The sequence below is a fragment of the Aspergillus pseudotamarii genome, assembly GCF_009193445.1.
Source record: "Aspergillus pseudotamarii strain CBS 117625 unplaced genomic scaffold BDV38scaffold_76, whole genome shotgun sequence".
Taxonomy (NCBI): domain Eukaryota; kingdom Fungi; phylum Ascomycota; class Eurotiomycetes; order Eurotiales; family Aspergillaceae; genus Aspergillus; species Aspergillus pseudotamarii.
This window is the reverse complement of record NW_022475090.1, coordinates 120,665-146,022: the sequence shown is the minus strand read 5'-3', so window position 1 is coordinate 146,022 and position 25,358 is coordinate 120,665. Positions and strand designations below refer to the sequence as shown.

Sequence of the window (25,358 nt, the reverse complement as noted above, 5' to 3'; positions counted from 1 at the left end):
ACGTTCTAACCAAAGATTGCAACAAGGAAAGAAAATATAGATGAGTGCAATAGAGGAGAGGGAGGTATAATCTAGGGGTGCAGTTAGGGTACTTATAAGAAACAGGAAGACACGGTACGGACTGAAGCCATCCGGCTTTTGCTCCTCAGGGGCGTAATAGACAATAGGCGGAACAACAACCTCCGAGGTAACTCCAGGTGCGATCCCTACATTGCCTTCTACCCGAGCCAGTTCGATGCTACGAGGATTCCCTTCCCTTATGTAGGGTATCGGCGAAACACAGGATATTGGACAGGGGGTAATACTTGTCCGCGTCACCCGCTCCTGGCCCACTGGGGGTATTCCTGGTCTATACTTCGTTCTTTATGGCCAGTCAGCTACCTTAGCATGAATTAACAGCGGAAACTGATTGGTAATGGATAATATCTCATTGAGTTGCACTCTCTGATGTCTACAATACTGCGCCGATATAAGAAAATACCTCACTCTGTTGAATATAGTGTCAGAATTGCCGCACCGGGCAAGCATTCTCTACCTAGGACTGATATCATAATCCGACCGGATAATAACTCCGCATGGTTTCAGCTCACCACTTTCCATTTTCCTAATATTCTTCTGAATTATTTCCTTGTTCTCGTCATTATCTCTTTCGACCCGTGCTTTTTCCTCCGCCGTCATCGGCGGCGGTAATAACGATGGATCTGGCTTCCACCACTGCCCCTGGGACACTTTCGTTCCATCCGCTCCGCGAAACATGTCTTCTATTTCCTTATCAAATGTGGTCCGATCGAGAAAAGCTTTGACCAGTCGGGGTGGAAGGCCAATAGCGTCTATCACATCGCAGTCTGGTGTCAGAGTTCGGAGAACACCATCGGTGCCGATGACAAAGGGAACGTTGCCGTCAGAGCCGGAGTTTAAGTTGCTGATGATGTTGGATAATTCTTTTTGGTCAGGGTGGCTGTTGGGGTCGGCGCCATAGCGACTGGGGGCGGGCGGGGCTGGGCAAGTCATATCTTCTTTTAGTTTAGAAGATTGGGTCTTAATATTTCAAGGATTCTTGTAGGGTAGGTAAAATGGAGATGGTCAGGTTTGATTATAATATAGGATATGTTACTTGTTTATATAGGAAAGCAATGACAGGACTGTCATGTGATTTTTAAGTACCCTGAAATAACGTAAGGGAGAGAACGTGGAAACTCCTGCACATGATAAGTCTCAACTTATGAATTCTTTTTTTCAATCACGAAGTTTCAGCTGTCTTATGTGCCAAAACCTGCCAAAGCTCTTAACAAATTTCTGCTAATGTGTGAACTTGAAATGCATTCATTGGTTGGTTTTTGCAAATAATTGGTTGAATATGCTGTGCAACCGTTGGATATCCCTCGAGAAACGATAAATATATACCAGTGATATTCAACGGCATTAACAAGCAAGAATAAGAAGTAAAGTAAATCTCAGTATTACAGATCTGGAGAGAAAAGCTGTAATATTAGACTCGGTAAAAAAGATATAATTCTAATCTAATCTAATACCCAGTATATAGATTTGACAAACTATCAAGGAGGCTGAATTTGTTGATTAGATTGAATGATTATATTACTTGGTTCTATCAATATGACTGTGGGATATCGCTTAGTAAGAATAGCAGCGCTAGGCCTAACTAGGCAATGCCCACAAGATTTGAAACTTTTATAGAGTATTTCCAGATTAATCTGATCTCACTAAAAGATGAATAGAGTAGTTAGAAAATTAGAAAATAGAATAAGAATTTAAGAATATATTAGATAGTAATATTGCAGAGTAATATATACTGTTTGATACTATATATTATATTTTAGATCCTATTATACATTGAACACGCCTCGGAAAGCAGTGCAAGCATCCGTACTGCTTCCCGCGGCGATAAGTACACTTCACATCACTCCGCACTCAGTTTATATCCTCGTCCTTGGAAGTCCGCCTACAGCTTGTTTCATTTCTGTTTGAAGCGGCGCTGGGTTGGTGCATGCATAATTTTGAACCTGATTCCCAAGCTACTACTGCTACTGCGTTAGAGGAGATCGATGTGTGCAACTAGGACAAATGGGAGATAGAGGATATTGTGGCTTCACGCGTGCTCCATGACAAACTCCAGTGCCAGGTGCAATGGAAAGGCTGTGAGTCTGACGCGCCCGGTATACTGCGCACGGATTCAAGGTTCCTCCATACAAGGTCCGAATGTGCAATAAAACGTTCCCGGACTAACCTAGATCCCCGAAATAACTAAAGAGATAGATACAAAGCTGGGAGTTGAGACAGGAGTACCCGGATATTCCCGACAATAATTTACCTAGTTAGTATATGCTATCTCAAATATCACAGAACATCAGTCTCTTCTGCTGTTTGTGCCACGGACAAAGCTTGTTTGGAACATTAGCGCGGCTTCCCGTATTAATAAAAGAGAAAGCCCCAATCGATACGCAGGCGAGTGTAAACCAGACTAGGTTTAGCAATATTCCTTACTGATAATATATTATTAGAGGGTAATTAACAGTACTCTAAGCATAAGTTTCACCGCAGCTATACTTATTATTCCACTTACTGCCAGGGTGAATCCGCTGTACAGCCCATCCCCGACCCATAGTCGCTAAACTTCCGGATCCAAGAAGCGAAATAGTATGCTGATTTCCAAGACATTTCTCCCCTCTGTATTAGCCTATTGCAAAGATAGCTCGATTCAGTTGTACAGTTAACGCATCTTGTTAGGCCGTGAAATTACCTATACTAGCTTTCGTCGTGGAGAACGAGATCTTTTGCAAGCCTGCCAAAATCTTTTCCAAATAAGTTATGCTTCCAGTATTCCAGTAAACAGAAGTTCGAGGATTATCTTCTACAAGAGGAAACTCACACCATGCTAAGGAAGACTCATCGTCTCTGCAACTATACAGAGAGGCCCAACGATCCCACAAGGTGTCCGAAAGGATCAGTCTGACACCTCAGAGGTCCAGTCCGCCCAATGCAGTGACAACCTGTGATTACCACTTCCGGTATACCTAGCGGATAAGCTCCACTACGGCGGACTAAATCGAAGTTCCGGAATCATTTGCGCATTCCAACAACAGCATATATCAGATCGGTTCAATGCTTCAAAATGGCAGCTTCTTTGGCTAATAAGGTCTTTATAGGGACCTGTGCTGCGTCAGGAATAGGCTTAGCTACCGCAAAGCTCCTTCTTTCGCGGGGCATCGCTAGGCATCACCGACTAGACTTCAGCAGAATCCATTCTGGGTCCAAGGTCTGGACCCGTTATCCAACCCATTGCGGTTTAAAGTATGAATGGATTTTGTCGAAGTCTATTACCGACATCAACTCGAAGCCGCTGTAGCAACTCCACGAATCCCTGGATTCCACACTGGAAGCCCATGAGTCTTGTCAACGAATTGAGGTCACCGACCGGAATTCTGTTGAAGGGTTCCTTGACGCAACAAAGGCGCAGCTTGCATTTCTAGATGGCATGGCCAACATAGCAGGTAGTTGTGACCGACTGACGGGATCACCCTCAATCTCGCAGATCCCCAACGACGAATACGATTTCATCATGAACATCAAAGTGCATGGCTCTGTTGTTTCAAGCACATAACGCTCCATGTCCTATTATCTTCCCTTTTCGTTATCTCTATTGTTGTTATCGGCTAGCGGGTCTCTACTAACCTCCATGGGGCATTAAGGGGAATCTTGGGCCAGTCCATGGCCTTATCAAATCCAAGTCTGTGATTATTTGGGTCCAAAAAAAAAAAAAAAAAAAAAAACTCTAAAGACCAATGTTGCCGGCGTGCACACATAGCCATGGCTGGTACGTCGGGTGGAATGGACACTCATTGTTTCCCCATGCATTACTAGTTAGAAGACTACATCCAGCAGATGCATGTCTTTGGTAAGCGATACAAATCGCGGTCCATTCCTGGCCCTCTTGTCAAACTAATATATGAACTTCGACGCTGAAATATTCTCGTAACAATTTACGCAATTCCATAGCAATAACAGGACCCCAACGAGATCCCTACAGTACCTTGCCCGTTGCACAATAGATGCATGCACTGGCACCGAGGAGTCATTCTGCAAGCATGTAGCTATCCCTATTCGAGTTCATAGACGGAGTGACCTGGTCGCTGATGGGATCTCTGTCCCGTCTCCAGCGACCCAGGGACTTCAGCTATGTCGCTGGCCCTCGACCAGCGATCCTGGTGCGGCGACATTGAATCGTCTTCACGTTGCATCGGCTTTTGATCGTGGGGTAGGCCTGTCGGCTTTCCCATGAACGAGTCGGTTGCGCATGCTGATAGTGAATCCCTCTTTTGCTTTTCCAGGTCCGCCTTGATCACCAACCGGTCCACGAGGACCGCGTGGGCCCGTTTGAGGGTCCGTTTCACAAACGCCGTGGCCCAAATCTGCGACCGCATGTTGACATCTTCGCGCAGGTACAACCCTTCTCGGGGTGCATCGGGAATGCCCAACTCGACGGGCTCTCGCGGCTCGCCGGGCATATTTCCACAGACGGACCATTTCTCTCGGATGTCCAAGCCGGTTGGGGCATAAACATGCGTCTGGAGACCCCGCGGGAGATCGTAGAAGCACCCGGCATAGGACACATTTCCCTGGACTAGCCCGCCCGGTAGATACGAGATTCGGTCGGTCATCTCGTACCAAATACAATGAAACTCATCCGCCGGCGCAAACGGTGGCGGGCGACAGCGCTCATGGCGGATCACCAACGGGTTAAGTTGAATCATTTCCGAGTGATTATGGAGGGCTTCCACGACCGTCTCCCGTGTGATATACGATGGGAGCGGAGTGATGTTGGTGAAAACACTTCGTTTGTACATGCCGTCGACGCGGTGAGAAATCAGAGCAGATGGAAGTCCACACCCGACGACGATGGAGAGAGAGGGCTATGCATCTGCTGGTGAAGCTGTGCGGTGATGACGGAGCAAAGTTGATGTCTCTCGCCTCTCGTGACTTCCGAAACCTTAAATGTGGGGTGAAGTCAAAAGTGGCTGAGTCAATGTCGAGGTTTCTAATTGGTCCCCGGTGCCCTCGTATAAACGGGAAGGCGATGTGGAAAAAGGCAACGTTGGCAGGCTGAGACTGGCCGCCATTCTCTCGTTGTCTCTGTCGTGATTTGAAGTCAAGCTTCACAGCGTAGGGGTGGGGTCAGTCAGTCGATTACTGGACCAATGACACATGGACTCGGTATGAAACGGAGGATCTCCTGTTATGCAGGGTCGAAAGCTTGTCAACCGAGCCAGGATACATCCCATCGCAGCATGAGAAACCAGATATCGAGAAGTGACAACACACACACACACACACACACACATGCACGCACGCACGCACGCAATACCACTAAACTAGCGCGTGCCTCTTGTCCCCTGGTGTCAAACTTCGTTGCAACAGCTACGGGTCTCTACCGATCAACCTCGGATACCGCTATTTACCGTCGTTGGATGCTTCCGAAGATTGAGTTATTGAAGCTCAGGAACTGGTGTGGGTTAGGGTTACATCCGGTCCCACACGGGCAATATACGTTATCTCGCACATATGGTGGAGGAATCCACTCAGAGGATGACGCCATAGCTTAGTGCCAAGCCCTAAACTATCTTAGTCGTAGTGCTTAGCTATGAATGGCAAGCTTATCGGTCCTCTTCGTGGTGTGATAGGCCCTTCGCTATCTCTAGTTAATGAAGTCAACAGGTTGCCCTCATTTCGCGTGCCTGTAATTGGACGTGAGATACCTGCCCCGCCTTGGTTAATCTATCCGGAGTTACATCCGGGGCAACAAAGGCAGTCGAGCGGAAAGATGGGGGATTTTAAAAGAGGCCCAGGGGGACCGCTGATCCGTTCCCAACTCGGTCACCTTCTCTTCTTTTTTCTCTCCCTCTCTGTCTTGCTTCTGTTCTTTGCTGCGTCTATACGCTGTATGCTGTATGTTGTATCTTGCTACGGTAGAGGCAGATTTACAGAATGGGTAAGTGCTGGCGTGCAATCTTGACGACAACGAGTGGAATACTGTCTCGGGACCAGACTGATCACCCACATGCAGCTTCCCAGGGGCCATATGACGAGAAGGCCACCATTCCCGCTATAGAGGAAACGTCGCCTGCGGCTGGCGAGTACGATGAGAACGAGCCCACCGAGGAAGAGCTGGCGACTCTGCGACGTGTGCCGGGCAAGCTCCCACTGGTAGCCTATCTCATCTGTGCGGTCGAGTTCTCCGAGCGAGCTTCGTATTTGGGTGTTTCGGGCCTTATCTCCAACTTCATCAATCGTCCCCTCCCCGTGGGTGGCAATGGCTACGGTGCACCTCCGCGGGGTACGCAGCAGACCGCCGGCGCCTTGGGCATGGGCACGGTCAAGGCAAACGCCGTCAACCAGTCGTTTAGCATGTTGGCGTATGCCCTTCCAATGGTGTTCGGCTACCTGTCGGATGCGCATACGGGCCGCTTCAAGATGATCTTCTGGGGTGTCTTTGTTTTTGGTGTCGCTCATGTCCTGATGGTTGGGGCGACCGCACCAACTCTGCTGGCGAATGGAGGTGCGAAAGCGCCCTTCTTCATTTCCTTGTATATGTTGTCGGTCGGTGCCGGTACGTTCTACCTCTTTGGCGACGGTGATGCGCAGTATTAATGATCCCAGCCATGTTTAAGCCCAACGTCTCCCCCCTTTTGTTGGATCAGATGCCCACGACCAAGGCGAAGACGAAGCTGCTGCCGAACGGCGAGAAGGTTATCGTCGACCCCGAGGTCACGACCGAGCGTGCCATGCTCTGGTTCTATTTGCTGATCAATATTGGTGGCTTTATGCAAGTCGCTACCTCCTATGCTGAGAAGTACGTCGGGTGGTGGTTGGCTTTTATCTTGCCGCTGTTTCTGTATCTTCCGCTCCCAGTCCTCTTGGTATGTCCCCGGTCGACCATTCGATAACTGACCTGCTACCGTGGCTAATTCTGTGCTAGCTCTGGCTACGGAAACGTCTCGTTCTACACCCTCCTGGCGGCAGTGACCTGCTCAATGTCGTCCGAGTATTGGGCATCTGCCTCCGTCGTGGTGGTGTCTTTCGTATTGGACGCCATGGATTCTGGGACGCGGCCAAGCCGTCAGTAATCGCAGGAAAGGGCCAGAATATCAACACTGCTTGGAACGATCAATTTGTGGAGGATGTCCGCCGCACATTCCAGGCGACGGGGATCTTTTGCTTTTTCCCTATCCAGTATATCAATGACAACGGATTGGGTAACGCTGCAAGCTTTTTGTCGACCATGCTGACGACGAACGGCGTGCCTAACGACGTCATCAGTAACTTCAACGCGCTGAGTATCATCTGCTTTGCTCCCATCCTCAACTACATGCTGTACCCCTTGCTGCGTCGTCTCCATATTCGATATGGCCCTGTGGCGCGGATCACCACCGGACTTGCCTTGTCTTCGATTGGTGGCGTAGGCTACACTGTTCTTAACTACTACGCCTACAAGCTCGGACCCTGCGGCAAGTACGGATCTTCTGACACGTGCGTGGATGCCGACGGAGTTTCTTTGGTGGCTCCGATCAGCATTTGGGTATGTATTTCATGTTTCCATGGCCTCCTTGAGTCAATCGAAAGCAGAGAGCATACATGATAATTGATTGCTAACGAGAATATTAGTTTATGGCCATACCCTATGCCCTTGGCGGTATTTCTGAACTCTTTGTCAATGTCCCAGCGTACGGTATCGCCTACTCACGCGCCCCCAAGAACATGCGTGGCTTGGTCTCGGCCATCAACCTACTCAACACCGCCGTTGCGTATGCGATAGGGCTGGCCTGCTCCGCCGTTGTCAAGGATCCATATCTCACCTGGGTATTCGGCGGTCCTTCCATTGTCGGTGGCGTTCTCACTGTAATTTTCTACTTCATGTTCCGCCACATCGACCAGGAAGAATACATGCTGAGCGAGGATGCCGAGCCCACTCTTGTGCTTGAAGGTACCGGAAACACATTCACGGAGAATTCCTATAACAGAACGACCAACCCAACTCCTGCGATTGCTGAGAATGAAGAGTTTGGCATCTCACCGAAACAGTAATAACCAGGTAGCCCAAGTTCTGACTTGATCCTATGGATGTTCTTCAGAGGGGCCGGGCTAGAATAGTATTCGAGACAATTTCGAACGTTTTGATACATTGACAATAATGTTTCGGATTAGGGTCAATGAATTTGTAGGTTCGGAATAGAACTGCGCTGATATGTATATTACCATAATTTTGTATTCTACCAGGTATATATATACATAACGTCCTCTGCCGAGATAGGATCGAGTATTTCCACAAACACTTTATCACGTTTGATATACCATGTTTCACCTTACACGAAATTCAATACATACTCTCCTTAGAGACCCTCAGCGCTCCGCAATTCATCCCAGCATTTACTATATCACCAGTGCAACTGGACAAGTTGAATTCGAACACGACAGTTTTCCCCGCCTCTATCCAATGATTTCCGTGGCCTACTCGGGCAGAACAATATCACCCTCAGGATTACATACTACTAATCAACTCGGATGAGATCTGACAATCCAACAATATGTCAACCGAAATTTACCGGTAGACATTTCTGTATATTCTTTGTCAACGTCCATCGCACTGGATAGAGCAAATCCTCGCAGGAAGCGGAGACAGGGCGAAATGTGGAACGCCATTCGAGAGGCTTCGGTTAGATAACCCTGATAAGGTGATACCTGTACTTTCGACGATTCGGGATGCATCACCCAGCGCGTTGATAATGGATGGCAAGTTACTACTGTAAATACAATCGTTGCCGATAGCCCCATGGTGATAGTTCCTACTTATGTCGAATAGGTCAGATGTTTTGGTGCGCATCTGAAACTTTCTCGGTCGTTCAGAAGAGTCCTGGTGGACAACCAGGTCTTCACTCGTCTCCTATATCATGTACGCTGTTCGTGATGGATGGTACAGTATTGGTCCTTCATGATAGGGCTGTTACATTCGGAGCTATTGCTATGGCGCAGTATACGTTATATAGCAATGGGCTCATGGTTAGACTTTCGTGTTGCTTTGCTCGCGCAACTCTTGATTCTCGTACCTAGTAATCCTTTCCAGTATACCTCGTTCACCGCATTCGGTGACCACGAGGAAAGAGGACACCCTGAAAATAACGCACTCGGTTGATATTAAGAACCATTGAACTCTATATATCCCGGACTGTTCAGCGTGGCTGAGTCCGTTGCGAGGGATATTGATGATAAGGGAAAGCTCGCAAGTTCTGGAAGAAGCGAGGCTGCATAGCCACCTCCCACAGCCCCCATTAAGCCGAATTGTAAACCCGAAGTCCCCTCAAACAACTTGAAGAATGGCAATTGTCCTCCTGTCCACTATGGGCCATCACTCCTAAAATGCGACTCACTTTTATTAAATCGCTCTCTAAGAGCTGCTCTGTGTATTCAATCCCCTACATGTCGCCGGACAATAAGTCAGCCGAGAAATCACTATTGGCCCAACCTGCTGAGATGATTGAGATTCAAAAGACCAAAGGGCAGCCGCAAAATTTGTTATTAGCAAAAGTGACTATCGAGATACGTCGAACGACCTGAGCTTGCGTCCAGTACGAAGACCATTCACTTGATACGCCATGACGTGTCCAGCCAGATCCGTTGCTCTTGTCCGGACAGAAAGTGCAACACTCCGGAGCGGTGCAGTAACGGTGACAACTCCTCATGTTATGGGTGTACTGTACATGTGCCGAGCGGGTCAAGACGTAGGGAACGACTGCCACTGTGGAAAACTTCCAATCTTCTTGTGGTATGCCGCCAGATGTGAGTCAAGCCTTAGAGCCGTGACACAAAAGCGGTCTATCTTTATTTGTAAACATTATTATGCCTAACGCCCATATGCACATGCCAGTTATACCGAGGCAGTTACCCTCTTGGCCTCTATCAACACCACCAACATCATAGCGCACCATAGAGATGACCTTCTTATTTTGACCGAGTTGCGGGGAATGCTATCATCTTTTCAATATCACTCGATAAGATGTATCGAACTCTGCTACCACATCGCTAACCATGTGACAACTTTTGATGACTCCCAGCATCCCTCGTGGTTTACGCGATGGGTGGATATGTGTGCTACTCTCCAAAGTGTGAAAGGGCTTCAGGGCCTGGACCAATGGATAAACAACGAACATAGCTACAACAGAGGCAAGGTTATGACATCAGAGCAAGAGCAGCAGATCTTGGAGCCACTCAGGCAGTTGGCAAGGCTGAGACTTCGTGGCCCGCAACCAATTCTGCAAGCGATGTTTTGAGAAGGACGCCGCTCAATGTCACGCGGAGACTCGGGTTCGTTTGTTTGTGCAAAATAGTAGAAGCAAAGGCATGTGTCAGCAGGGACACCCATAGCTAGACAGGAGAGGACAGTTCCTCGAGGATGCCAGCCGAGGATGACCGTCAGAGAAGGAGCAGGGTCATGCGGCAGGCAAGGCAAACAGAGAGTTGGATTTGGTGGCGAATTGCTAGCTGCTAGAATATATCCGCAGATGGCTCTTTTATGTACCTGAGCTCTTACATGCCCATAAAATTATATTCCTGACACTAGCTGCCCGAGCAATGGTCACCTCTCGGTGTATGTAGAACGCACACGGGATATTGCTTTACCTTTCAGTTAAGCACACTATTCTTCAAATCCAGCGGCCCATATTTCCTTTTCCAAATCCCCGCAACAGTCGGTAATACCATGGTAGTGCTGATGGTGTGAAATCCATGAATAGTAATGTCCCGTCGTTACAAAGGATGAGTTCGGCAGATAGTTACTAAGTATGGCAGACCTTTGCCAAAGGTTGTATTAAATTAGACGCGTTTAGGTACGGCTCAAGTGAGAGTTGCTTACAAGATGCGCAAGGACCAACAGTTGTATCTACTCCTCGCTCTCTGGATTGTTAAAGACCGAATGACTGAGTGGTTGCGCAGTAGAGTGCATGCCATGATGAGCATCGACCCGCTCAGCTGAATAGTTAACCGAGTTGTCCCAACATCTCTGGCGTGGCGATCACCACAAATGGAAAACAACGAATATGAGTATCTTGTGGCACTAGGTAGCGTACATAGTATCGTCATTTCTCGGATCAACCCCCTATCTGGCTCCACTCACACTACAGCTGTGGTTGAGTATGTGGCATGCCATTAGATCAAAATGAATAACATGGTGATCGTGGAGATCTGTCCAGTGGATGGGGAAGCAAGCAACACTTCCTCTTAACTTTTACTCCCTTTATGACCTCCATGATCTCAAACTTGACTTGGACCCAAACCACTCATATACTAAGATGCCCCACAACCTGGTCCTATCTAGCACGCTCTTTTGATCGGTATCAATTAATCCTTCATAGAGACCTCATTCCTGCGTCGTTTCGCCTCATTTTCCCCCTGAAGCCTCCAGACAACTTTTATTAGTGACATTAGTAAGGAGCTATGAGTCGGTTGCATTGCCCCAGAGAGCGAATTCGCACATCTCTTTCAACAATAGCTACTCCATTACACCCAGCCCATTGCGCTCCATGAAAGTGTATCCTTCGCTGCTTGAGAAAGACGACCCAATGATGACTGGACGGGATGGTTTGAAGATTGAAAGCTTGTGGAACGCAAAGGTAACGTAATCCCTCTATATCCGGGTGAAGAAGAATAATTCATTTATCCTTCCATAATCATGTCCGTGGAGGAGTGCTTCCCCGAGTAGGATGGCAAGCCTACATAGATAAAATTCACCATAAAACCACCAAGCATACATCGGGATTGCTTTAATTATACAAATCCCTTTCACATGTCGTTGCTCATGACTTGGCAAAGTGTTAGTCAGTGTGTCTTCTACATGGTGAGTCATGGCAGTGTATCATTTCTCAAGTCGATCAATGGCTCTCTTGACTCATGCAGAGTCAACGTTCGTCCCAGGGGCTCAATGATTATTTGTCGTGAACAGAAACATAGGACAATATGTTGTGCGCAGAGGAAAGATGCCCTTCAAGTTGTCCTCCCACTAGATGATATTATAATACGTGCTTGGCAGTTCAGGATGTTTTGATACCTTGTTTTTGCCTATCGTTAAACAAAAGCGATGATCATTTGGCTCTCCTCCGCTATATATTTTGCGGATCTCGCCACCTTCGGACAGATCCACAGACGGACGAACGCAAGGCGGCTCCCACAAAAATGTGATAGAGGTGTACAGAATATCAACCACAATATTGTAACAGATAGATGTGCTAGGATTTTGATCGTGCTCAGCTATAGTCAAGATGAAACTATTATACATTAAGTCGGATGAATTGAACGGGAATGTTGCCGATCTTCCGCGTATGTAAACGCCAACTTTGCCAAGTCACACCTAAGGGATAGGACTGATACGACAATATCCAGTGGGGCTACATCACCGGAACCAATGTATTTGCTGCTAATAGTGGGGTTTAACAGAGAAACTGTCGCTGCCTAAGCTACGTGTGGCGTATATCAGATAAGATAGTCGGCGCCCCGGAGGGACTTCGACCACCGAGCCTTGGCGTTACAAAAGAAATCCTGCAAGGACCTAAGTTGGGAAAGCAAAATGTTCTAGACCCGACAATAAGCCAATGGCTCTTCGGAGGGACAGCAGTCAAATAAAATCGGTCCGTCGTGACGCTAGGGATATATTTAACCTGGACCAAGCATGGAGTTGGAGTACTGAACATGGATTGGAATCCCCCTCAGTGGGCTGGCTTTGGAGAGAATTCGTCATCGGCAAGAGGTAGAGGAAAGGCAAACAAGAGGAAAAAGGCATAACAAAACAAGTTTATTCATTTCTACTCAGTTCTGGGAGACGAACGCATGTATCATGTGACTGATCGCCCTGCAGTGGTCATTCAAGAACCATCTAATTCTGATGTGGGACAATGAACAAGCTGTTCGGCCTCAAGCAGTGCTTGTACACAACTTTCATTGCCCGTATGGACGGCGTGGTGAAGGGGAAGCCAGCCCGCCGCATTGGTAAGAGTGGGATCGGCCCCCCGCTGGAGCAGCTCGGCCACCATCGTGTAATTTCCATTCATTACTCCAACATGGAGAGCCGTAGCCCCTTCGCTGTTGATCGCATTGGGGTCCGCTCCATAGCTCAGTAGAAGACGCATCACCGAAAAGTTGCCCTGCGAGACTGCCATATGTAGCGGCGTGGTCCATCGTGGGTGTACCCGTGACGGAAATGGCGTGCTGCAATGTGGTGGGACTCGGCTTAATGGAAGAGCCTCTGAGTTCATTGGTTCACCAACTGTGGACGAGGTCAATGTGTAGGCTTCATGGGTCGAAGTATCAGATAGACTCTCTAGATTTGGAGCTCGTGGGACATTTGTCTCCTGCGGAATGGGATTATCACCCTCACCGCACGGCATATTACTTTCATCCAGGCGCACCGCGAGCGATGCTGAATTAAAGAAAGACTGCGAGGAGGTAGGATCTCTTAGATCATTGTACGTCCTCTGACTGGAACACGTCGAACTTGACAGTAGACCAGCGGAGGATGATGGTGAGATAGACGAGGAGTATGTCGGGAATGAGATCTCAGCGAGTGGAATTTGGCCATCTGGCCGTAGTAGGCTTTTCAAAGACGCATCGAATGGCGACATATCTGTGCCAGAAATGGAGGCCTCGAACGATAATGAGTCAGTTGACCTGAGGCTCGGCTGAGAATTTAGCGTGACTGTACGGTCTCTCGATGAGTAAGGTGACGTTTGTCTGGAAGAGACTGGACTGGGAGTCTCGAGGCCCAGATCTCTCAATCGCCTTCGCACATTATCTCCTGGTTCAGATTAGATGGGCGTTATAGAAGCAATTCGACGGTTGGCACATACGGTGACGTCTCTGTGCAATTCGGTTTTGCTCCCGGCGCTTTTTGAGGGCTAATATCTCTTCGTGAGGCGCACCCATGTTGGCTACAGCTGTGAACGAGAAGTCCGTGTCTGCTCTTCTAGGTGACTGTTTTAGGAGACATCCGGGATTATATAGATCAAGGCACCACCAAATCAGCAGTTGCAGCGCAGTTAACGGCAAGCGCCGAGAAGAATTTCTTACACATTTCTAAATGGAAAACACTGGCTGCCAAGCCTCAGTAACAAAGCATTACTGAAGGTAATATGGTATTCCTGAAGAAACCTAATATGAGAGGGAGTCGTATTCTCGTTATTACCCTCCAAAATGGCAATGGATCTCCAACAAGAGAGCGGCAAAAAGTACAATGGGAAGGTGAAAAGTACGGGCTGCAGAAACTTCGAAGAGACTTGAGCGGACCAATTGAATCCAGCTCGACAGCCACAGGAAGACCGCCCTCGTATCATGACCTTGGCTCAGTGGCACCTCGTATTAAGCTGCAGCTCTTCAACGGGATGTCTCACGGAGCCTTTCCGGGAGGAACCGCGCCCCTCTGCTTGTTCACTGCTTAGCCAAGGTAACAAATAGTCTTGTCAAAACTGCAATGGTGCTTGTGTGAAGGTGTCTGACTAAGGCTGGCTGAATAGCTTTTAACGGGAACTGGAAACGCAGGGCAGCACCAGGTCAACACCAACATATATAGACAGCGTGACCGTGGCGCCATACGTAGTTATCCCCTCGGTGCACCTTTGCCTCCGACACTAGAACCCCTGTCCGTGCAAATGCGTGAAGGACATCTCTTGTTCGGGGGTGGAGCACAAACCTCAGACTACTTTGCCGATGTCCCCACTAACTACCTCGGACTCCGTTCAAACACGCCCTTCCGACAGCCGAGACAAACCGAAGACCCAGACTTACTGCCGTCTTGCTTGCTTGAGCAGGGTAGCAAAGGTGTGAAGGTGCGAGGCATGGTCTTTGCAAAATACATAGTCAATGCAACACATGTTCAGCCTGATATAGAAACTACAGGGCTTACACTCGGTCGTTTATGATGTTGCTCATCAAGTTAGGAAAGCAAATTCCTCTGTTTGACGAAGAACATGCTATGAATTGTCAAGGTGAAAGTCATCTCCGGGGTGGAGAGAGACTCGCAATTGACAGCGTGATTGAACAAACATCCGTTTCAGCCGATCATCGTCCCTACACAAGCAATAGCCATTGACGCCATGGACCACGCCAAGAAGACTTATCTGATGATCGACCTCCTGCACGTCATGCCCCCATGCCCGTGCAACACAATCCACAGTCAAGACTATCATCTGACGCCACCGATGATCAAGCATGAATATGAATTCTGAGAGAAGAATGATATGGTCATTAGGAGGTATATTTCGCTCTGGACCAATCGCTCAGCAACGTCGGAGCGAAGATCAGTGCCGCATCACCCTGAACCTGGATACCCCATCTCGTATTCTTGCATCTGATCCTTGAACGTTACATCTACAAAGCAACTGGCAACAAGCTCGGTGTCTCGGTGCACGGTCATCATCAGTCGTACTAACACGGTGAAACTATCGGCTTGCAAGTCCCCATTGATTTGGGTTGTCAGAGGCCTGCACGGATGACTCCACCAAACATTGAAAAGGGTCGCACTGGCATCGTTAAGGAAAGCCGGCGTGCAAACAGGACGATTCATCTGTTATCACTACCAATTTAAAGCCTTTACCCGCGAGATTGTGTCGACCCTAGACACTGCAATTATTTTCCCTAAGCTTACAGGCCTATTGAAGTTATGCGCTCCCATCAGGAAGTTCAAACCTCTTTGAACTATTGGCCCGCCCAAGGCCCTGTCCAAAGGGAGCTGATACTCGGCACGGTTGGTGCATATCGCCGACCCATTGATAGTCGACCCGTGTCGATCCAGGATGTGCGTGGCCAAGAGGGAATATTCGCCCTGGACATCCATGGTTTTCAGTTCATCAAGCATGTCAGCCAGCATGTCGCGTCCTTTGAGGAAGCTTCCGTGAAGAAGCATATGTACCCCGAAGCAGAGAATATTCTGAAGAACATGTAAGCATGGCCTTCTTGTCGTTGTCCATTGCCCCTTCCCCATTTCATGTGCAGCTTTTCCTATATAACCACAATACTCCGACTCACCTCGAACGTATAGAACCGGTGCGACCCGTGCCCACGTGTTTTCGCACATCGCCCGCACTGCTCCCTACGAAAAGGTAGAAGCAATGGCTGACTCGGCTGACCCGGATACGAAAGCGACAAGTGTAATGGTACCCGCGCGGCATGTCCATGTGGATCAGTCAGAGTCCGGGGCTTTCGAAGTCCTGAAGGACAACGTGACGGCGCTGGAAGCGGAGCGGTTGTTAAAGACTCGATGGGCCATCGTCAATATATGGCGCCCGCTGAAAGTGGTTCCCCGGGACCCGTTGGCTGTATCGGATGCCCGTTCCTTCCAAGATGAGGATCTCCTTGAAATCTATGGAAGAGTTCCTGGTAAGCAAGACAATAAAGACTATGATGCGGCGACAAAGGGTCGTGGTTTCGGTATGCTTTATGGCAAGTATGCACCCGGCCAGAAATGGTATTACATGTCGGATATGAAGCCTGATGAAGTGCTATTGATCAAATGTTACGATTCGAGAAAGGATGGCCGGACAGCTAGAAGAACGCCTCATACAGCCTTCGTGGATCCGAGAACCCGGCATGTGAAAGAAGCCCGTGAGAGCGTGGAATTGAGATGTTTAGTCTTCTTTGAAGACCAGCCCCTAGCCTGATGGAACATGGCCTCTCGCACTGCGGATGACGAAGATCAAGTGGCTGAAGGATGGCTGATGGTACTTCAAACGCTTCCCATTTGTGAGGTCGCAACCTATGTTGCCTTTCTGATGAATTCAGGTAGAAGGAATATGATTACAGTTTATCGAGGCCGCGTTTACATGGCATTCCATTGTGTCCTCTTCGTTTCATAAATGTACGGATAGGTAGCAAAACATCACAACGCCAGGAATAGATAATGCCCCGCTGAAATCTGAGGCGTTTATATATACTCCCACTTGTCATCGTAATGGAGACCTCACTTTTCTCATCTACGCTGCCATGGACTAGGCCGCGAGACGGCAGAGGCTTTCGAACGTATATGAGAGGATAGTCTTCGCCTACCTCCCCAATTCTCTTTCCTTCACTACCTAGTGGGTATTGTGACGTGAGTCATTCTGTAAATATGCGATTCTCCTTCTCCAAACAGAGTATATTTAATCTAGAAAAAGAGAATTATCACTAGAGTTCATCATAACATGTACTCTATTGGAGGATACTATTTCCTTGAAGGCACCAGTCCACGAGCGACCCAGTCCTCAGCATGTCGACGTAGATCGTCCAGCCCAATGCCAGATTTTAGTTTTCCACAATCCGCTAGCGCCTGTCTGGTATTTGTCACATCGTAAGTGGCCATGTCTTCGTAAAGCTCCCATCGCGTCAGATGCTTCCGCACTGGCTCCTGCAGCACCGGTAACATAGGCAACAATGGATTGGTAAGCAGGTCCTTGTCCTTCGATAGGATCTCCAACCAATCTTTGTACTCCACCGGCTTCAGGTCATACCCTAGGTCCTTCAGCATGTCCCACGAGGTTTCAATGTCCGTGTCCTCCTCGGGCGTTTGTGGCACCAGGTGAAAAGTCCGCCCGAAGTTGTTGGGGTTCGAGGTGATATGCAGGAGCGCCGTCGTGATAAAATCAACAGGAATCATGATCTTGCTTTGGTTCGGGAGAATGGGACGACACCCCAACTTGATAGAGCCGATAAACACCCGGCACATGAAGTCATCACAGTTCCCCTTGCCGCGAACACTGTCCCCCATGATAAAGCCCGGCCGGAATACAATCGCCGGCAGGCCCTTGGCGATCATGGAGTGAATCAATTGCTCCGAGACCCACTTGCTCTGTGTGTAGCCGATATCATAGGGCAGCCAACCCTGGAACTCACCGAGGTCGACGTCCTCTAGGATGTTGTTTGCACCTGTGAAGTGCGACACTGGTCCTGTGACGGCGGCTGTCGATGTATAATGAAGAGCCTTGGTGCGTCCAGTCGTCGCAAGCTTGATGCAGCTCAAAGTTCCATAAACATTAGTGTTACGATGCTTCTCGTACGGCTGGACGTAGTTCACATGTGCGCCGATGTGGAAGATCACGCTACTCCAAAGGGCTAATTCATGGAATTCAGTTTCGGACAGTCCGAACAAATCCTTGCCCAGGTCTCCTGCAATAGCTGTTACCTTATCCAGATTGTGCCCCCATCCCAGCCCGTATTTGTCCAGGGCTCCGAGAAGTCGTGTCCGGGCAGAATGCGCGTCCGAAGCACGAACCAGGCACTGGACGCTTTTGACATCCGGGCGGTCGATCAACTCACGCAGGAGATACGTTCCAAGGAACCCGGTTGCTCCGGTCAAGAACACCCTACCTTCCGAGGGGCTTCGCCAATCCGGAGCGTCTTTGGACAGAACAGGGATGTCCTTCGCTAACTGAGAGTCGGCGATGAAGATGCCGAGCCGGGAGTGGTCCACTTTGCTTCTAGCATGACCAGCATCAATCACGCTGGCGAGGCCAAGAAGGGTGGGACAGTCGTAGATTTGCTGCATAGTCAACGTCAGGCCGAAGCGCCGACGCACGTGGACCAGCAACGCGGCGGCCTGAAGTGAGCTCCCTCCCAGATGAAAGAAATTGCTATCGTTGTCAATATTGCTAATGCCGAGCACGGATGTCCACAGTGTGCGCAACCATCTTAAACTGTCTCCGGCATCTTTGGCGTTGGAGGATATAAGAACCTGCTGCTCGGCCTTCTTCGTTTCTTCCATGTGCTTGTTCATGACCGCCACACGGTCGATCTTGCCATGGACCGTCAAGGGTAGGGATGTGACAGCCTCCAACCGAGGCATCATGTATGCTGGTAGCCGCCGCCGCAGATACTCGTCCAGCTGCTCTAGAGAAAATTCACCATGATTCTTGGGAATGACAAAGGCCACAATATATGTCTCTTTTCCTGGACGATGGACGGGTAACACAAGTGCACCCTGGACCATCTCGCTCTTCAGGAGTGCCCCCTCGATCTCCGCTGGTTCGATGCGGAATCCACGGATCTTCACCATGTTGTCCGCACGAGCCACAAACTCGATGGCGCCGGTGTCAAGCATGCGAACTAGATCCCCTGATCGGTAGAGGCGAACGTGTGAGCCGTCCTTCGATAAATGGGATACTGCTACGAAGCTCTTGGCATTTGCCTCTGGGCGCCCCAGGTAACCGCGGGCAACTGCATCACCACCGATATAGAGTTCACCGACAATGCCTGGCTTGACAGGTTGGAGGTTATCATCGAGGATGTATACAGTGGTATTGTCCAATGGCTTCCCGATAGGCGTCTGGCCCCGGCGAACCTCCTCCAAAGTCGTGAGGTGGTACGTTGTGATAATCGTGCACTCGGTTGGACCGTAGGCGTGGACAAGCTTCTTCGGGGGACCATTCTCCAATATCACTTGCATGACACTGGGATTCGCTGCCTCACCGCCAGTGAGCACATAATCCAGGTCCTCAAACGCATTAGGAATAGCGGACACAACATGGTTCAACAGTGCAGTGGTGACCAAGATGGAGGTGATGCGGTATTTGCGTATGCTGTCATGGAGGGCGACAGGGTCGATCACGACGTTCTTTGGAAGAAGAACAATTGCGGCCCCTCGAGCAAGAGTGGTCCATATCTCAAACAGGGCGGCATCAAAACTGGGCGCGGAAATTTGAGCGACGCGATCCGTGCTTTTGAACTCAACACACTGCGTGTTGAAGGCCATTCGCGTGATCCCCTTCGACATGATCTCCACCGGTTTGGGCAGGCCTGTTGTCCCTGACGTGTGCAGGATATGAGTCCGGTGATCGCAACCGGTGTCGATAGCAGCGACCCTGTCATCATGGTATCCATTTTGGTGCACGTTGGCGTACCTGGAATCCACCAGTATGGTCTGAAACTCCGCAAAGCGAGCCTTCTCGCTCTGAACAGTGAGGACAATGCGTGTTTTCAACGCACGTAGAAGGTCATTAATGCGCTGGTCGGGGAATGACAGATCCATGGGTACACAAGATCCTCCCAAGCGCAGCACAGCCGCTTGGGCTACGACATGTGCAATGCCCATCGGCACGAGAATACCAATTGGCTCCTCATTTTCAATGTTCTCCCGAGCTAGAATTGAGGCCAGATGATTGATACGGGTGTCGAGCTCTCGATATGTCATGGATTGGTCTCCATCCACTACCGCAGTAGCATTGGGAGAAGTGCCAACATGATGCCGGTAGCATGCCTCAAGGCCAAGTGACGAGATATTCGAAAAGGTCGACATTGTGAGGGCGGGTTGTTGGAGAGCAGAGTCAAACAGAAGATACGATCAGGTCGAATGATTGTGATGGACTTAGCTATATACCATTCCTTGGGCTTTTGACCTGAATATATACTTACTACAACTTTACTTTGGCCTCATTTGTCTGGTATTCCTGAATCGCTTTCCTTCCCTCCACAAACCTCTCGGCTACCCTCAGCATTCGTTCTTCACCAAATCCTGTTGTGGGTCCTCAGCCCTATCCATCGTACACAGTTCGAGCCAATCTCATTACTCCCCTGGCAAGCTAACAACCAGGATTCACTGTAAAAGGATCTCGCGTTTTGTAACTTTATTTAAGAGTCACGTCATGTCATGTCATGTCATGTCAGCAAGCCTATTTTCGGATGAGGCTTTTCTCAGGCTAGGCATCCATATGCGCCAATACCACTACAGTCCATAACCACCCAATTATGTCCTATCCCAGCTCTACATGCACTCGGATGTCCATATGATACTACTATATAGACTCAAGAGACCACGAACTGTCGGCTTTGCACTTCATGGGTTAGGGGAGATATCACTATACCAAGGCCCTATATTGTACTGCAACCATGCTAGCCATGCCAGACTTGGGCTTTCCCTTCCTGGATGGGTTCACGAGGCCGGGAATCTTATACTTCTTTCTCGTTGGTATCTTAGCTGTGGCCAGTCTCTGCATCGCAACACTGCTCTTCCCCAGATCGTTAATTGCTACTTCTAGAGTCATCTCTTGGGTCTTCAACGTATGTAACACCACCCTATGCCTACTCTACAGATGGCTCAACTGATACGGTTGAGGCATAGATTTATTTGCAGTTAAGGAATCCGATTCAGCATACAGAGACCGGTCGGACCATTCCAGGGCCGTCTTATGTGTGGCCGAATGGGCAAGGCGATGTAGAGAAGTACGTACAGGGGAGAACTCGGAGTGAAGAGTGGCAAAGGAAATACGGCGACGTCTACCGCATTTGGGCGGGAATGACCCCTGAAGTGTTCGTATGCCTTCGTGCCATCCGGGTCGAAATGACCATTCGACTGACAGACAACTAGGGTATTGACAAGACCCGACCAACTTCATGGCATCTTCAAAGATTCAGACAAACATACGAAAGCCACGAACAGTGATTCCGGCTACTTCATGAGCCGTATCCTAGGTCAGTGCTTGGGGCTCATGGCGGGTCAGCGTTGGAAGCTTTTGAAGGGGATCGCGGCACCCCCCTTCATGCACCCAACAGCTGTCAGATCCATTGGTCGAATTCAAGAACATGTTCAAGCTCATTTCCATGATCTCGAGACAAACGGAAATCTCCGGGAAGGCCGGGTACACCCCGTTCAAGACCTGAAGATGCTTCCGTTTTTTATCGTGGCGGAGGCAAACTATGGCTCCCTTACGCCAGGCATGAAATCCGAGCTCGATGCCCTCGCACCGGCCCGGGAGAATCTTATGAAATTCGTTCTTTTCGGTGGCCTCGCCCGGTTTAATTTCTCCCGCTTCTTCCCCACAGAAGCCAACCGTCAGTTGCGACAATTTCGCTCTCAGTGGCGGGACTTCAATCGCGCCGCATACGAGCGTGCCCGGGAGAAACACCCGTCGGCGATGGTTGTTCAAATGTACGATGCCGTCCACAAGGGTTTTCTCACGGAGGAGCAGGTAGCCCAAACGATGGACGAGACTCTGTATGCCAACCTCGACGTGACAACCGGCGGTCTGTCCTGGAATCTAGTCTTCTTAGCTGCCAATCCGGCCTGCCAAGCACGGCTGTACGAAGAAGTATCCACCTTGACACCTCCCGAGGAAGAAGGGTATATCTCTCGTAATGGAACCTTTCTTGCAGCATGTGTGTTAGAGTCCTCCCGGCTCCGTCCAGCTCTACCGTTTACCATCCCACAATCCGCCCCCACAGATCGTGTGGTAGGTGGGTATCGCATCCCTGCTGGAACCAACTATGTAGTCGATACATGGGGATTGAACGTGCGCAATGAATTCTGGGCACCCGATAATGACACATATCGACCGGAGAGGTTCCTAACCAGTTCGAACACGGATCTACGGTACCACTTCTGGCGGTTTGGATTTGGCCCTCGCCAGTGTATTGGACGCTACACCGCAGACGTGGTGATACGGGCCATCCTTCTGTACTTGGTCAAGCATTATGAATTGCAGATGCTGGAGGAAGGGAATTGGACCCAGGACCCTGAATGTTGGATCACGCATCCAGATTTACAGGTGAAGTGCGTCCGACGGATATGACGAGTGTGGTGATTCTTCAAGACATTGCTTCTATCCCGTATGTACAGCCCGTAGACTACGAGTGAGACAGAAAATGTACCTTGCTACCCAGAGTGGAATCATGACTGGGATTGAGGATGAGATTTCCGCGTAGGGTGACATCGATCAAGGAGTTTCCATTATGTAATTTATAGCCAGAAAACGGCCTTGGATGATCCTGCACTGCATGTTAATCTATCACTCTCGTATCTGATAACCCTAAAGCCGGTGTTCCTGCACGTCGGTGCCTTGGCATGCCCGAGCCACCGAGCAGGACCACTACTACGTTCAGCAATTTTCCGTTGCCCCCGCGGCATCTCTTATTTTTGTACATACTTTCCCTTCAGGAATATGGAGCGATCATGCACCCAGTGTCATCAACGCAAAGTCCGCTGTAGCAAGACGCTACCGTGCACGGCTTGCGTGCGGCTCGGTGCTTCGTGTCGCTACCCCGCCACCGACGCCAACTCTCATCGGCCTCGGAGGGTCCAAAAGGTCACCATTACCGATCGGATTGCGCAGCTAGAACGGAGTCTGGCGGTTTTGACAAACAGTGCTGGTCCCCTACAGGGCTCGGACACTCCGAACGCCCGAGTTACATCTGCGTCCTTGCTGCCCGAACCCGCGCAGTCTCCCAATCGCCCCCAGGAGCTTCTTGTTCCGGATGGTGCCTCGACTCGCTACATCAATGAGACATTCCTGTCACAAATCCTGGACAGGGAAAAGGCGCTGTACAAGGTGATAGGTACCCCACAGGATACGGATGAAGTCACCTCCGGTTTGCGACCGGAAGGCCTTTTGGCAAGTTCCAGACACCCTGTGAATTCCAGTAACGAGTTGGACCTTTCGCGCTGGCAGTCCGCACAGCTATGGCAGATATATCGCAACAATGTGGACCCTGTAGTCAAGATCCTTCATCTACCAACAGTGGAGCCGCTGGTATATTCGACCATGAATGGCGACGGATCGGACGACCGTAGGGCTCTGCTGTTTGCTATTTACTTTGCTGCCGTGACCAGCCTGTCGGAGGTTGACGCGGCGAACCTCCTTGGTCGCGATAGGCGATCCTGCTTACTGGATTTCCAAGCCCGCATTGAGAAGGTTCTGATTGATGCGGCCTGTCTGGACGCGCCATCCATGTTGTCGTTGCAGGCCCTGGCCATCTACATCGTGAGGTTCGCCTTTCCCATCACTGCCCGATCGTGCTGACTTCTGTTACGAGACTTGCCTCCGTGCACACCGTACAAGTCGATCTGGGTGGATCATCAACGGGGCCCTCATCCGTGCTGCCCAGTCCATAGGTCTCCACCGTGACGGGACGCATTTCAACCTCTCTCCTTTTGACGCCGAAGTCCGCCGGCGCCTTTGGTGGCAGATTCTAGTGCTGGACTATCGGGCTGCCGAGGACCACGGTCTCGCGGTACATGGCTTTGGCGGTCGATCGGATACTCATCTTCCCCTGCACGTCAATGACAGTGACCTATCGCCCGAGCTTCGAATCCTACCGGCGCCACGCGGGAGATGGACTGAAATGAGCCTCTTTCTCCTCACATCGGAAATAGCCATCGCATTCCAAAAGGTATACCACAGTACCGTGGGTCATACAGACAATGTCCAGCGTCTCCAAACTGTGCAGGAACTGACAAGCTACCTGCAAACTACATACCTGTGCCATTGCGATACGAACATCCCCATCCAGAAGGCTGCCTGGTTGTCCACGCGCTCTCTCCTTTCCAAGTTTGAGTTTTTCGTTTACCAACTGGGCCTTAATAATGAACACTCGCAGGAGGAAGTTTCCTCGACGGCAGAGCAAACACTGATATCAGCATGTTCCTGCTTAGAGCAAAGTATGGAGCTCCAAACAGACGACCTTCTACGTGGGTACCGCTGGTTATTCGCGAGCTACAATCAGTTCCATTGCTTGATGTATGTTCTATGGCACTTGTGCGCGCAACCCACTGGGCCCCACGTTGCCCGCGTATGGAATATTGTCGATCTCGTCTTCAATGTAACTGAAAGCGACACAACCCGCCCTAATCCAGGACCGACGTGGAAGGTGCTACAGCACCTACGGGAAAGGGCAGCACAGCGGAGAGGTACCGTCACGGTGCCTTCGCCGACACAGGACAATGGCCAGTCTGATAGACGTGCCTTAGAGTCACGGACGGCTGAACAGCATTCGCGGCAGAGCTTGGACGGTTCAGCAGATGGATTCGGGGATCTCTTGGCTCCTCCGCTAGATCCAAGTTCGTTGACGGAGTGGATTAATCTTTCGGAGAATTTGGGCATGTATCACTTTGAGCCATAGATTTAATATGCCTCTAACTGCTGGTTTCAACGACAATTTCACTGAGTTCATACTTTGGTCTATATTTTGCATTTGAAGTAGTAGGACTCGACATCAATACCCTTCCCAACACACCGTAAGGGGATATTTTTATCAATGTATGGTTAGTATAGATATAGCAGCTGCCACCTCCTAGAGATTAAGCATCCGTAGAGTGGTCGACAGAGAAATTGCCAGAATCATCTGAGCTTCTACCCTCTCGACTTCATAGGTGAACCTCCGGTAGTACTATGGAAACTTATTTCACAATGGCACAAATATGACCACGCATAGGTAACGTACACAGGAGGTCCTATCATCCCTGATGCCCAGTGGGCCAGCCGTAGATGAACCCTACTGAAAATCGCCACTTGGACTCTCGAAGCGTCGGCTCGATGTCCCTCTGTCGCCGAGCCGAGCTGAACGCCAAGGAA

The 25,358-nt window shown here is 49.7% G+C and overlaps 8 protein-coding genes across 8 annotated transcripts; 4 read left to right on the top strand and 4 right to left on the bottom strand.

Annotated features, from left to right (window-relative positions):
- Nucleotides 1-531: 531 nt before the first annotated feature.
- BDV38DRAFT_287422 (uncharacterized protein) lies at nt 532-1,011 on the bottom strand (the record flags this gene model as incomplete). The annotated part of the gene is made up of 1 exon (XM_032060863.1): nt 532-1,011. One exon carries the CDS (start codon nt 1,009-1,011, stop codon nt 532-534), a length of 480 nt encoding a protein of 159 aa, XP_031908890.1.
- A 1,775-nt stretch (nt 1,012-2,786) lies between these two features.
- On the top strand, nt 2,787-3,768 carry BDV38DRAFT_260315 (uncharacterized protein). Its single transcript, XM_032055899.1, has 3 exons — nt 2,787-2,810; nt 2,888-3,637; nt 3,691-3,768. The coding sequence occupies exon 2, from the start codon at nt 3,131-3,133 to the stop codon at nt 3,362-3,364; it is 234 nt and encodes a 77-aa protein (XP_031908889.1). The 5' UTR covers nt 2,787-2,810; nt 2,888-3,130; the 3' UTR covers nt 3,365-3,637; nt 3,691-3,768.
- BDV38DRAFT_260314 (uncharacterized protein) lies at nt 3,766-5,105 on the bottom strand. The gene has a single exon (XM_032055898.1). The coding sequence runs from the start codon at nt 4,860-4,862 to the stop codon at nt 4,116-4,118; it is 747 nt and encodes a 248-aa protein (XP_031908888.1). The 5' UTR covers nt 4,863-5,105; the 3' UTR covers nt 3,766-4,115.
- An 813-nt stretch (nt 5,106-5,918) lies between these two features.
- Nucleotides 5,919-8,231, top strand: BDV38DRAFT_200478 (POT family-domain-containing protein). The gene is made up of 5 exons (XM_032052443.1): nt 5,919-6,004; nt 6,080-6,622; nt 6,673-6,932; nt 6,992-7,591; nt 7,678-8,231. Exons 1-5 carry the CDS (start codon nt 6,001-6,003, stop codon nt 8,095-8,097), a joined length of 1,827 nt encoding a protein of 608 aa, XP_031908887.1. The 5' UTR covers nt 5,919-6,000; the 3' UTR covers nt 8,098-8,231.
- Nucleotides 8,232-12,834: 4,603 nt separating this feature from the next.
- Nucleotides 12,835-14,080, bottom strand: BDV38DRAFT_200469 (ankyrin repeat domain-containing protein). The gene is made up of 2 exons (XM_032052442.1): nt 13,902-14,080; nt 12,835-13,849 (listed from the first exon to the last, which is right to left on the bottom strand). The coding sequence occupies exons 1-2, from the start codon at nt 13,975-13,977 to the stop codon at nt 12,921-12,923; spliced, it is 1,005 nt and encodes a 334-aa protein (XP_031908886.1). The 5' UTR covers nt 13,978-14,080; the 3' UTR covers nt 12,835-12,920.
- Nucleotides 14,081-15,306: 1,226 nt separating this feature from the next.
- Nucleotides 15,307-16,731, top strand: BDV38DRAFT_260308 (uncharacterized protein; the record flags this gene model as incomplete). The annotated part of the gene is made up of 2 exons (XM_032055897.1): nt 15,307-15,987; nt 16,088-16,731. Coding segments are annotated over exons 1-2 (892 nt in total), but the record flags the coding sequence as incomplete, so codon positions are not given.
- Nucleotides 16,732-17,245: 514 nt separating this feature from the next.
- On the bottom strand, nt 17,246-20,311 carry BDV38DRAFT_287417 (uncharacterized protein; the record flags this gene model as incomplete). The annotated part of the gene is made up of 1 exon (XM_032060861.1): nt 17,246-20,311. The coding sequence occupies one exon, from the start codon at nt 20,309-20,311 to the stop codon at nt 17,246-17,248; it is 3,066 nt and encodes a 1,021-aa protein (XP_031908884.1).
- Nucleotides 20,312-20,894: 583 nt separating this feature from the next.
- Nucleotides 20,895-24,906, top strand: BDV38DRAFT_296619 (cytochrome P450; the record flags this gene model as incomplete). Its single annotated transcript, XM_032062971.1, has 5 exons — nt 20,895-21,072; nt 21,134-21,234; nt 21,380-22,561; nt 23,153-23,768; nt 23,821-24,906. Exons 1-5 carry the CDS (start codon nt 20,902-20,904, stop codon nt 24,904-24,906), a joined length of 3,156 nt encoding a protein of 1,051 aa, XP_031908883.1. The 5' UTR covers nt 20,895-20,901.
- Between the last annotated feature and the right edge of the window lie 452 nt (nt 24,907-25,358).